Source organism: Pestalotiopsis fici, assembly GCF_000516985.1.
Source record: "Pestalotiopsis fici W106-1 unplaced genomic scaffold PFICI_Scf_4, whole genome shotgun sequence".
Classification (NCBI taxonomy): domain Eukaryota; kingdom Fungi; phylum Ascomycota; class Sordariomycetes; order Amphisphaeriales; family Sporocadaceae; genus Pestalotiopsis; species Pestalotiopsis fici.
In genome coordinates this window covers 2479797-2492807 of record NW_006917094.1, presented here as the reverse complement: position 1 = coordinate 2492807, position 13011 = coordinate 2479797, and the positions used below count along the sequence as shown (strand labels likewise).

Here is a 13011-nt window from a genome sequence, read left to right as displayed (position 1 = left end):
TTGGGCGTCTTCCAAGAAACAAAGCTGCGATTTCCAACTGAGGTGGCTTTTTCCCACGATTAGGTTGCCAGCTACCGAGTTGATCTACGCTGGCCTCGCCTAAGTTATGTGCTAGCGACCTTGTTTCTTTCCAGTGCAGGGGTCCCAACTGGCCTGATCAATAAATGGCAGAAGAGGTGATACCTACATGCGTTTATCGCTTATCTACACGTGGCTGCAGATGCGAGATGATCCAAAGTGCATAAATACATTCAAGGCAAATGTTCCTGCGCATGTCATTGAATCCTGTGTGTTTGTTTCATTGCTACTACTGTGAGTCTGTCTCATGGTGTTTGTCTTGTCATGTGCAATTGGGTCAGTTGGCTACACACTACGATAACAAGTAGACATATATTTTTGTGCGCGAAAACACGTCCCAAAAAAGCATGTGAAATCATAGGTCCCGTGTGCTGCCCAAAAGCTAAGACTGCGGATCTAGCCACATCAGTTCGCAGCTAGCAGTGGAGATGAGCAGCTATCCTTCCTGTAGATCTGGGCTGTTCTTTGCCGTCATCGCTTCATTATGCTCACCGCAACAACATCCAGCTGTGGTGGTGTAGATGCGGAAACTTTTAAAGGTGAGGAATGAAGAGAGGGATTTTGAAGAGCGACAATGTCAGATTATGGTATCTAGAGAGCTTCACGACAGTAAATGCCTGAGTGTAGAAAAGTGCACTGCAATTTTAACCCACGCAGAGCGGTTGCGCTCGAGTAAATGGTACACACTTTCTTGATTGATAGGTTCAAAGACAATGCTCAGTTCATGCAAGGGCCAAGAAACAAGCTTGGAACTTACCACTATATAGAAATGCGACTGCTGGCTCAATTTTATCATTATTGTGACAAGGTATGAGCTTGTTCAAGACAATATGCATATTTGGTTGACATATTCCAAACACTATTCTAATATGAATCAACAACGACATTTTATTTTTCTTCATCCTCTTCGCACGCCATTTTCCATCGAGCTTGTTACAAGACGTAGGTACGTACTATGTAGGTACCGCATTTGCGCTTGCCAGCTTAGAGGGCGGGGCGCTCTCAAGCAGTCAGCGCAAGCACAATCAATAGACACTGACAAGAAGACCTCAAAGCTCTTGCTGGCTGCACATGTGTCGCAGCGGATTTGGCCCTTTCTTTCCAGCTTTGGAAATCGTGAAACTCACCCGTCTTGATATCGAAGCAATCTTGATGGTTCTAAGCATCTCATCAAAGATATTTGCCTACAAACCGGTGGCTCTCAGAACTCTGGCAGTGCACTCCCACCAACCACACTGCAACAATGGCTTGTTCTGCTGCCGCACCCGTCACCCGTGAAACTTGATCGAACGGCAGCGCAGATATATTTCGGATAACAACACTTGTAGAGATCCGATCCCGGCCTCCATCGACGAGCCGGAGCAATTTTTTTATGGACTGGTCTTTCGAGCAAAAGTTTGGTGCCATGTCAAGCCGGAGCAGGGCTCCCTCGGCTCTCCTCAGACGGGCAACATTAATGACTGCCTGCATGTAACTGTCTCAGTCATAAGCAGTGTTGCATTGCTGTGTTGGCACGGAATATAACCAACACAATGACAATGCACTTTGTTTCTCGAGCAGAGACTCGATCGCTTGTCCTGCAGAGTCGGCGGTTGCTGCAAAGACTGCACATCGGCGAAACGCCCTGAGAGGCGACATGCAGGCTGAGCTGATTTGATCCTTCGGCTGATCAATTTGGAGAAGAGACCCCGGCCGTCCTCCGCTTTGCAAATCCACCCGCTGCGTTGTCTGGATGGACCCTCTCTTTGAACTTGATGATTCTAAGTTCTGTTGATTCTCTAGCATTCGAAATGCCGTTTGAAATTTGCATCTCGCAGCCTTTTGAGAGTAGATCTGATCTTCTCAATCTACTTATTCAGCGGCAAGATCAATGGACGGGACGACTCTCGCGAATTAGCGACTTCAGGTGTGCTGACACCGTTTTGGTGTTGGCCTATCGGTCACAGCCCATGCGGCCACATGCCGTGGGGCAGGCAGACTTGGCTCCCAGCCGCAGATATAACCCCAGCTTGACATGATAGCCGACGATTCCCTTGCCCAGTGTCGGAGCCTTTTTCTTTGTATCCTGCTGTGATTTTTTCCGCTTCAACTCGTTGCATCATTTTCCTTCGTGTGATTTTTTCGGTTTGCTTCGTTTTGAAAATGGAAATGGAGGAGGGACTGAGCCAAAAGCCTAAGCACCCGCGGCCGAGGCCCTTTTGGGACCGTACGCTTTCTTATCCAGCAGTGAGTTGCTCTCAGCCTTACCATGCTGCTCCCAATTCCAGGCTTCATGTTGCGTTTCTGGGACGGCCAATTGGGAGTTTTTACTCGGCCAACAGTCTTAACAAGCCATACTGGCGGGGGCATCGTAGGAATCCGTGTGTGAGATATTCGCTGACGCTTCTGGCGGTAGTTGTCACGTACCTTTCGTGCGAATTCTAGTGAGGAAGAGGTGTTCAAAACACCCTTTGACGCCATGTTGCCACACTCCAAAGAGTCTGGACATTCTGCAAAAGTTATTTACAAGCATACTCAAGATGCATATGCAGACAAATGGCCGGCTGAGAAAAGTTGGCGTGTGGACGACAAGTAAGATGGCCCAGTCGTCTCACTATGTCTACAGACCTTTCTGACGAACCAAAGCGAGGGGAAATACAAATATCTCCGCCACATCAAGAAGCTGTCTCGAGCGTGGCCGCACCTACGATATTTGGCGCAATGGATGGAAGTCACTACATCACCAGTCAAGTGGGAGCAAATGCTGCAATTAGGTGATGATAGGGACAACTACCGGGCAGAGCGCGCAGCTCGGACTAATGTAGCTGTTGTCGACTTCGCCAAAGATTCGGTAGAGGTTGTGGAAAGGATCGACCAAGGTGACAATCTTCTCAAGACACTGAAAACACCCCAGCCTGAAGGCGTCAACCGGCTGTACATTGTAGAGGATTTATCTCGAGACATGATAGAGTATTTCGGCAGAGAGCTGGACATCGACCCCTTATTCTTCAGAGAACACATCAACGATTACTTGTGGTACAACACACGAGACCCTTGGGTAGAGCTTCCCGACCTGGATATCGTGGCAAGGGAGCGCAATTTCTTCCGCCTATCTTACGTTCAGCCACGGTACTTCTCAGACATTCGCAGTTTTCAGGATGCCCGAGAAGAAGCAGGGCGTTTCAATGTCCTTCGAAGATTGGATGATGATGGTGACCACAAAGCTCTGTTCGACTCAGAGGATGCCATCGTGGCACTTTTGAGGAGCAAAGCATCATTGTGGATCAAGCCGCAAGCTGAAGGCAATGACAAAGGTTCTACTGGTAAGAGTTCATTGAGCCTACATACCAATGATTTGAAATGGTCACTAACATCCAAGTAAACAGGCGTTCTTCTGATCGACCCTTCTATCACACGAGGTCATGCATTGTGGGGAGGATATCGTCCATTTTGGAATTCTCCAACGTACAGTCAAGGTCAAGAGGAGTATGAGTGGCAGCCAAAGTCATCTGTTTTGAAAGACCTGCTCTTCTGGATCACGCAAATGACAAAGGAGGACATCGAGAGTATATCCACTAACCCCAAGGCAATGATGTTCCGAATGGCTCAGATTATTTGCTCCGACTGGAACATACTAGTACGATACATCACGGCCCGTCTTGGACAGATAGAGTGGGAGCTTGAACGGCCCGACTTCCGTCTAAACTCCAAAGGCAAAAACCAATATGATGGTTCTCTTGCTGCCTCTCTCCACAAGCTGCACACCTGGCGTCGCCGTCTTCCCCTTTACAAGGCTATGGTCAAGGAAACGGAGGAGAAGCTATTTGGCGAGCTCCTCGCGCCAAGAGACACGAATCCCAACGATTGCCTCTTGAAGATGAAAAAGGACTTTGAGATCGTAACAGCTGGGCTCGTTGAGCTCTGGGACCGTACGGAGCGTATCGCTACGGTTGCCACAGCCGTGACGTCGATCGAGGAAAGTCGACGGGCTATGGACCAAAACAGAGCCCTCGGCCGTCTGACGTACTTGGCGGTGATTTTTGCGCCGCTCAGTTTCATTAGCAGTTTCTTCAGCATGGCACCCGAGTTGGGTGAACTCACAAGGACAATCTGGATTTACTTTGTGGTCGCCATTCCGGTCAGCTTGATCGCTTTCCTCCTAGTGGAGCCCTCCGTTTTGAAGTTCCTGAAGAGTTTTTTGCCAAAGCATTCCGAAAAGAAAAAGAACTGATTTCATTGTCGGTTGGCGATATCTGCAAGAGAGGAGTTATTATTTTCATTTGCCGCCTTTTCTTTCTTGGCATGGATAACATGAGTACCTCTCGACCTTTGTGACGACTTTATGATTATGAGAAACGGCCTTGATGGGGAGCAACCTCCATCGAAACGCTACATGGGAGAATGCATGACAAAAAGTGGTTGGGCATCATCGCGGTTGATAAGCAGGTACTTTCTTCATCATACACGAAGGACTTAGTTTATGAGCATAAAATTCATATTGACGCATTAGAACTGCTCTGATCACACGTAATTGGTAATAATGAACAATTACCCATTGACTGAAGCAATGAATCATGTGAGCTGTGCGATGAAGTGCTATAACGAAACTGACGTTGTCAAGATTATATTTGCATTTGCAATGAAGCCTGAAACTCGAATACCAAAGCTCTATCTTGACTTTTGAAAAGTAGGTATACGTGAGCAAGAAGTAATACTTGGAGAGTAGTCCTTCACTCACTATCTTCACGGTACTATGATTACCAGTCTCTGCAACCGTTTCCCAAGCTGCCAAAGCAGATGATGAGCGTGTGGCTGCTGCTGAACATGAAGCTAAGACTTTTTGGCCTAATCATCAACCTCCCCACCAGCCTGAACATTTCGAGATGCCATAACAACTGAGAAACAAGTCTACCATGAAGAACGGATGATTCCGCCATATTATTGCATAGGAGAAATCAAGTCAACCAGATACACTATCTCTTTGGCCACCAAGTCTGGCCGATCCAATTGTATAAAGTGGTCGGCGCGCTCGGCCACGACGGGGCCCCTCCGCTTAGCCTCTGGTACCGCTAGCAGTAGTTTCTGGTTATACTCACGCCAATAGGGCTCGATGTATTGCCGCGCGTACTTGGTGCTAATGCTCAGCTGTAAATTGGGAAAGATAAGAAAATAGATATTAGCGATCAAAAAGACCAACGACAGAGTCATAAGAGGGTGTCAAGAGAAGGTGGAGATGGTTTGTTACACTCAGTAGCCAGCTCGTATAATAATGCATAGGTATTCATATTAGAGTCAGACAAAAGTACTCACCTTCTCAGCATCCTCCCCAAAGATGACATTTGGATCATGTCCCACAACCGTAAGGTATGGATGACCCGGAAGAACAGGCTTTTCAGCGAGGGGCAACAGACGGAGAAAGGCAGCTCGGTCGAATCCCTCCGGGTTTGGAACTGACGGGTGGAAGACGCGGCGGGTAGCCTCGCGAGTGCGCGTCAGCTCCGGCGGCTCGCCCTCGGTCGGCGGCGGAAACAGCGAGACAAAGTCCGAGTTGACAATGCTCGGGTCGAGGAGGAGGGCGCCCTGGACGGCCGCTGTCACGTCCAGACGGGCGGGTTGAGGGACGTCCGAGTCTTTTGTCTCGCCATCGTAGCGCCCGGCAGCGAGCAGCAAGCGGACAATCGCCGCGCCGATACTGTGCCCCACGACGACGATCCTGGCAGTCTCTGGATCAAAGCCCCTCTCCCCTCGCCGACCGAGCTCACATATGAGCTCGTAGAGGTCACGAGCCGCAGCCGCGCCATCGTGCCACGAAGCCGGCACACCATCAGGCAGGTGAGGCGTGTCGCCCTGACCAAAACGATCGTAGCTGAGCAGGGTATAACTCGCCGGTAGACGGGCAGCGACTTCTTTCCACGCGGCCCTCGGCTTGCCCAGCCCGTTTACAAAGACGACAGAAATATTGCGAGTACTAGCCGCCGGCGGCTGTGGTATTTCGGCATTATCATCAGCATCGTGAGTATGCTTGCCGCCGCGCCGAATCTCGACCGTCAGTGGGGCGCCGTCGCGCCAAGGGATCGGTACCGTCTCTACTACCGAGGCATGAGACTCTGCCAACCCGTCCGACGCCATTTTTTGAACAACTGGGGAGAAATACAAAACGAAAATAAATAGGGCTGAAGAGTCCGGTCGATCTGCGAATATAGCTAGCTGTGGGGTTGCCCTTGTCCAGCTCGGCTTGGTTGTGTTTAGTTTGAGATCATGGCATGTCGGGTACTATCGCCGCGGCAACTTTCGCTTCCCACTTTCACCGCAGATCTAAGTCAGGTAGTCTGTTTTGCCTCGGAAAACGTCTGGTGGACCTGAGATGGATGTAGTGGACAAAGGTAAAGGTCGGCAATTCATTGAGGAGGAGGAGTCATGGAATCTCCAGCGTTGTTGTTCATTTTTACTTGAGGCAGGCAATACCAAGGAATCTGACAAGGCCCAAAGAATAAACTAATCCGGTGTCGGCAAAATGCCCCGTGGGGCCATGGATGGTATACTCGACTCCACTACTGGTTTGGTCGTATACTCGGCCAAAAAGAATCAAACATGAGAATGACACGCAGATTAAACACATGGACCATAGATCTGTGTTGTAGTTATCAGGTATACTTTGCACTGCCTTGGCTTTGATTGCTGTAGCGACTGTTTAAAAAATACTCTCATCATTTGTGAGCTAAGATACAACCCGACTCGACCTTTCCTAGCCATCCTGCCCACTTGTGTAGGCGTGTTGGTGTACATGGTAGGTAGAAGGAAACTAATTACAACACTTGTAGGAGGAAACCCCAAGACTGAATCACACCAGAACCGCTCAAGCAGCACCAGAAATAGACAGCTAAGGAAATAAGATTCCATTTGGAATTTGAGAAAAAAGTCTGGGCTATCAAATGCCCAGCTTGCAAATCGCCTAGATCGTGCCGGGAATATCTCATACGTATGTCTTTTCTTTTTTTGATTATTTCTTTTTCTTTTCTTTAGAAGGCGGGTTTTGTTTTGGAGCCGCCCAAAACATCATCCACGAGGCCCTTCCAGAGATCCCTCAGCATACCGGGCTCGGTCTGCTTCTTGGGGGACTCGTGGGCAAACTTGAGCTCGACGCCATCCAGCGTCATGCCCTCAACCTCGGTCAAGGCCGAGACGGAGACCTTTTCGGGATCCGCGGCCACGACGTTGATCTGGCCCTGGAGCACGGGCTCGGCCGCCGGCAGCGGAGCGTTGTGCACGTCGTAGTTGTCGGGCAGGATGGGCACGCGCAGCCTCGAGGCAGAGTGCGACTGTGTGTTTTGCATGTCTGGGAGCACCAGCTTATCCATGCCGCTAACCTGAGCAGGGCGAGAGGCCGAGGAAGTAAATGTTTGCATTAATCGCACGCGTCTGGGGGCAGGATGCGGGCGATTCGACGAGCGAGTGTAGATGTGTCGGGAGTGCTGTAATACAGAAATTGGCGTTAGTAAGCTGCACTGAGCTGGAGCTCCCTTAGTGGGATGGAGGTATGTATAGTTGGTGTACATGGGTGGGTGTCTCGAGGAATGAAGCTACATACATCACCATCCATGTTCTTTTCTTTTAAAAGTTCTGCATATTTGTGAGAGAGCGGCGCCGACGCCCTGGAAGATGTGATGAGAGTCGCCGGAGCAGTGCTGGGGTGTGTGGTTGTGGTGATGTGACGAGCGAGTCTGGCAGCAGGAGCTGTAAGACGGGGACCGGTGAGTCGAGGGCCAGCCATTTTTTTGGTGTAGTGGTACGAGTTTGGTTGAGCTGCTGGGAGACTTGTCGGTATACTCCGCAACGGTATGGTATGTGTATGTAGGTGGGATTTCACGAACTATACACCAGTGCAATCGATGGTTTGATGTTGGGGTCTGTTTACTGTTGTGCTTTTACTCAAGGCGAGACTTATGTATGGTTTTAGAGACAAGAGGGAGAAGAGGAAACAAAGGAGGTGAGAAGGGGGATTTCTCGTGAGGGGGATGGGGGACGGGTTGGTGGTCTTATTATTGTTCAGTCAGTCCAAGAGTGTGTCTGTCTGTGGTGGCTGCGGAAGACCGGTAGACCGGGATTCTTGAAGCTCCAGTTGAGAAACCTCCCAGGCGCCAGGTTTGCCAGGCTTCACAGTACAGTAACACGACAGTAGGTTGGGGCGAAGGTGGGCGGGGGGGGGGAACAAAGGACTGTAGGGAAGGTGGGAGATATGGTAGCAGAGATACGCTGAGAGGTATGTAGAGCTATGCTAGTAGCTGGTAGGGAATGTAGGTACCTATCCGTACTGTGCTGCCCATGGAAGAAACAAAGTGTACACAGCCCACTGAGCGGTCCCCCTCCCCAGCGATCGCGAGTACCGGAGAACTTGGCTTTATTAGGCCATCTCACCTAAATCAATGTTCTCTCTCACCTACCTACCAGGTATTTTGCCGATAATCAATGGTCTAGTCGGTCGTATTAGGTTTCCCGCCAAAACTGAATGGTGCATTAAATAGAAGCTATGCACGGGAGATGCATGAAAGGATTGGTGGATGCCATGGGATGGCCCGTGTCTGGTATTCGTGGATAGGTTGATGGGTATGTAAGTAGGTAGGTTGGTAGTACGAATTGTACACAACCAACGAGCTAGAGCAGAGCAGGTACCGGCAGCACCGCATTTACGAATAAACGGTTGGCTTACTTTATGCATGACCTTGAAAGCATGGCTCTATCTTCATGAGAATCGAATCCAGCCAGGTCTTCTCTCTTATCTACACTAGAAACATGGTACTCAGCTGTCTCATTGGTCGCGGGATCGAATGCTCAAAGTCTATATTCCGGGTTTTTTGCTCAGTCAATTCGCAAACAATTCTTGCGTGGCTTGGCTTTGGTTTGGAGACTCTCTCAGAAACGTTTCGACGCTTCCCGTACCCAACCTTGTCCACGTTCTCTACCTACTGGAGGTAAAGTGACTGACTGGGTCCCGTCTCGAAGCCGCTTTTAGCTATTGATCTGTGGCTGTCCTATGGCAGCGAGCAAGTATCGACAATTTGCATTAACGTGACACGTCAAGCACAAATGGTCATTGCCAACCATGTTGATGTTTTGGTTAGATATTCCGTAGTGTATGTCGGCGTGTACCTACTCTGCAATCGATTGTGGTTCGGTACTTTAGGCCGACACTACAGTGTCCAGTACCGTGGCAAGCGTGGGTAGTGTATGTACTGTAGCTGGCTGATAACAACAATAACAAGAAAGAGATCACCGAACATCAATTCCAAGGTTCTTGGCAGGCTTCAGGCCTGTCGCAACTCAAAAGCAAGCCAACACAGGCAAAACAAAATCACCAAAGTTGGGCCCTGTCTGATCTCACTGTCTCTCTCTCCCTCTCCCTCCCTCTCTCATCAATCCGTTGAGAATTGACCATTGAATAGAACGGTAAGAGAAGCTATGGCCAGCACCCCGCTATTTCTGGGGTCATCCCCTGAACAGTTGCCAATAACTTGGCCGTGATAGGCCTAGGTCGAGGTCAACAAAATGCGACGCCCTGACAATCCTCTTCTGACCCTGACCGCCGGCTGCCGGACAAGTGCTCCCCGTATCGTACTTGGACTCACCAAGCAGCTTGGCAGCCAGGCACTGCTCCATCATCTGACACGTTGCCGCGTGGAAGCAGAACTTCTAGAAGCAAATTGGCAAGAAAGAGGGCTGAGCGATGCCAAGTGAATAGGTTTGTCGATAGATACAGAGAGTAATTTGCATCATATACCAGGTATACACTGATTTTGTTTTGATTGATTGATTGCAATGTAGATCCAACCTAATCTACCTATCTAATCATCTTGATTATCTATCATCTATTCTGGTACCTACCTACCTATCATGGACGCCCGAACTCGGATCTCACAAAAAGGATGCCTGCTGACAGTGAGCTCGCCAATGCCCCTTTGAACGTTCTGCGATAATTCACCGATGAGCCCATGCCCACCACACCTCGATCATCATCTGACGATCAGCCACCACGCCAAACTACCCAGACCAAGCCAGACCAGACCGCAGCGACCCCGGGCATGTAGCAATCATGACCTTATCAACCTGTCCTGTTGGTTCAGAAAGAAAGTTGAACACAAACGGTACAGACTGATCCACCACTGTGCCAACTATGGAGCATTCTGATGGTATGATGTCCTTCGAGGTGGAACCATCCTGCCATGCATGCACTTTGTAGGTAGGTGCATTTTATCAAGTAATCGACTGAACCCCGGGTTCGGACGATCAACTGTTGTATTCGTGGTAGGTAATTGCTCTTCCGGCTCTAGTTTCGGTTTCACTCACCGTGCGACAGCTGCGACCATTGATGATCCCCTCAGTATTCTATAGACGACCACGTGCAAATGTGAATGAAACAACTCGCTCTCCATCTAGGAGGCAAGTATCGACAAAGTCGACGTAGATCTATTCTGACCTCTGCCGTCATGCCCCATTGAAAGAAAAGCCTTTGGTGCCCGGGTGTGACAAGGAACTACTTTCCCATTTCTTGCTGGCCGTATCTCTCGGGGCAACTCTAATTGCCCTTGATTGAAGACTTGCGCATCAGCATCGGAAATATTGCTTAACGCGGCATGCCTCTTTCCTCATACCTGTTGACTCTTTTTGCAACGACCGAATCTTCCGGCATTTTCGGAGTCCGAATGTACGTATAGTCTGGGATCTCCACCGCCGCGGTCGCGCGAGTTGGCCAATCACATCATTCGGTCCAACCCCGGATGGCAATGCGGTGAACCATCATAGGCTTCTTTCGAATTTGTGAAAATAGGAGTAAATCCTGATTTTACAATGCCAAATCACAAGAGGAAAAGAGGGACTCGATTGATTTTGTCAAAGATTGACAGGAAAGGAACCTTCACCGGCAGCAAAAGAGGCAAACTGGCCTTGTAGGGCTTCATCTGCAAATAACTACGTGAGTATATAGAATTACTTTTTGCATCTTGACGCAATATCTCATCTATCCTGCACATTAAAGAGCTTTAGGAGGATTGTGGATCACAGATATCTTTCCCGAGCTGATACCCTCGTCCGGTCGGGGGATTTCGTGGACTCAACGTAGGTCCGAGTACTGGGATCGGTTAACGCCCACTCGATTTCTTTTTTGGAATGATTGTTTATAGTAGATAAATCTAGATGTTCTCTAAGGTGCGTTTGTCAATGCTCGTTTTTTTTCTCGCTTGCCTGGTGGTATTACGATAGCTAGTAAATAGGTAGTTTCTGAAAATCTGCAAGCAAGGCTCGCAAAGCTCTGTCTGTGCGTTGTTCGGATGCATACGCAGTAGGGCAAAAATGTGAGAGGAATAAAGAAAAACCAATACCACGTCATTTATTCCACTCGGGAAGCTTACCGAGAACCACTGTGCCAGAGATCGCTGGTGTGTTCTCGAGTAACTCTGATTACGGCGGTTGCCTGGCAATCCAGCACCCTAACAAGTCCAGTTGCTCAGTTGCTCTGTCACAAGCAATCTCACATCACCCTTCCACCAAGACCGTGACAAGAGCCATTTCTGAACTGTACCTCGTTGTTTCATGCAACATGCCATGTTACAATATCGGTCACAACATTGATAACCTGAGCATAGAAGGTCGTAAATCCATGCCGCGCCAGGAGTGGTTGATGCGACCAGGACAACTTTCTCATTTTGCGACAACGAACTCACATTTTCTGGATCATAAGATAATAACAATCTTTCCTTTTCAGCTTTTTCAATAAACACACAATTATTGCGAGAACAAGTCATCTTTCTGAGTCAAGCAGCCGACATGAGGCAACGAGAATATTTCAGTAGGTACATCTCGACCACAATGCCAAAGATTCTTTATAAGAGCAGGCTGGCAAAAAGAAAAAAGGTACGAAAAAAAATATTCGAGTTTTATTTTGAGATTTGAACGCAGGGTCTTCAAGTTTGAAGAGGTTATCTTTGACTTTCTACCATTCGACCACTGCGTCTTTCTATTGCCCGAAGGCGAAGGTAGATTGTTTGTTGGACATTATATGTTTGATACAAGTGCACTAATTTTCCCTGGTTGAGCAAACGCAGGACAAAGGACGCAAAAGGGGAGGTTGGGTTTGTTGCTGTAGTCACGTACCTGGGACGCGATGTCAGGGCAACGAAGTGCGCGTGGTAGTACTTAGGGTGGCTATGCTAATGACCTACCCTACACCAAATAATGCGAGCAATTGGGATGAGAAGCTTGATATTTTGTTTATTTAAAGCTTTGTGACAATTTTTGTCATATTACGATAGCTTCCTCGACTCCCATTTGTTCAGTGTTCTGTTCCAGTTGTAATTCATGAACTCACCAGGGCTGTTTTCTCCAGACCATTGAGGACAAGTCGTGGCTGATCAAACATAAACTGGTTGTCACAACAAGTCAGTAGTACCCGTTTGGGTGACTTTTTCTAGCTACATTTCAAAAAGAAATGACTCTTGATCGTTCTGTCAGGTAGATGAAATCCGTTCGTAATAGGACTGCGCGCAGCGATGATGGGCCACGATATAGAGGATAGAGCAGAATTCTAGGACCTTTGCCTTTGTGTTCCATTATTGCAGCGGCCCATACTCATCCGGATTTTTCAAGGCTTGTTGTCAGTCACGTCATTCTGGAGCGCATGGCTCTTGGAAGGAAGTCACTCGACGAAAATATAAAGACATTTGCACGAAGCAGAGAAACGGAGTAGTATATGAAAAGGAAGTCAAGGCCACAAGCCTTACAGACCTACTCAAGAGCGACTGAAGTGTCTGCAGTGCCTATCTTCAACCCTCAATAAGGTCGTCTGCAAGACTTGTCAAGTATATCATCTGGAGAAGAGAGAGATCATAGTGCCAACACAATATTGGCATTCACTCCGACTTCTCCTCGAATCTCACTTTTGTCGACAGAGAACATTTTCATGTT

At 48.6% G+C, this 13011-nt stretch overlaps 3 protein-coding genes across 3 annotated transcripts; 1 reads left to right on the top strand and 2 right to left on the bottom strand.

Moving 5' to 3' along the window:
• Positions 1-2536: 2536 nt before the first annotated feature.
• On the top strand, positions 2537-4288 carry PFICI_06774 (uncharacterized protein; the record flags this gene model as incomplete). The annotated part of the gene is made up of 3 exons (XM_007835355.1): positions 2537-2649; positions 2704-3380; positions 3444-4288. 3 exons carry the CDS (start codon positions 2537-2539, stop codon positions 4286-4288), a joined length of 1635 nt encoding a protein of 544 aa, XP_007833546.1.
• A 1061-nt stretch (positions 4289-5349) lies between these two features.
• Positions 5350-6186, bottom strand: PFICI_06773 (uncharacterized protein; the record flags this gene model as incomplete). The annotated part of the gene is made up of 1 exon (XM_007835354.1): positions 5350-6186. One exon carries the CDS (start codon positions 6184-6186, stop codon positions 5350-5352), a length of 837 nt encoding a protein of 278 aa, XP_007833545.1.
• Positions 6187-7076: 890 nt separating this feature from the next.
• PFICI_06772 (uncharacterized protein) lies at positions 7077-7828 on the bottom strand (the record flags this gene model as incomplete). The annotated part of the gene is made up of 2 exons (XM_007835353.1): positions 7077-7529; positions 7646-7828. 2 exons carry the CDS (start codon positions 7826-7828, stop codon positions 7077-7079), a joined length of 636 nt encoding a protein of 211 aa, XP_007833544.1.
• Between the last annotated feature and the right edge of the window lie 5183 nt (positions 7829-13011).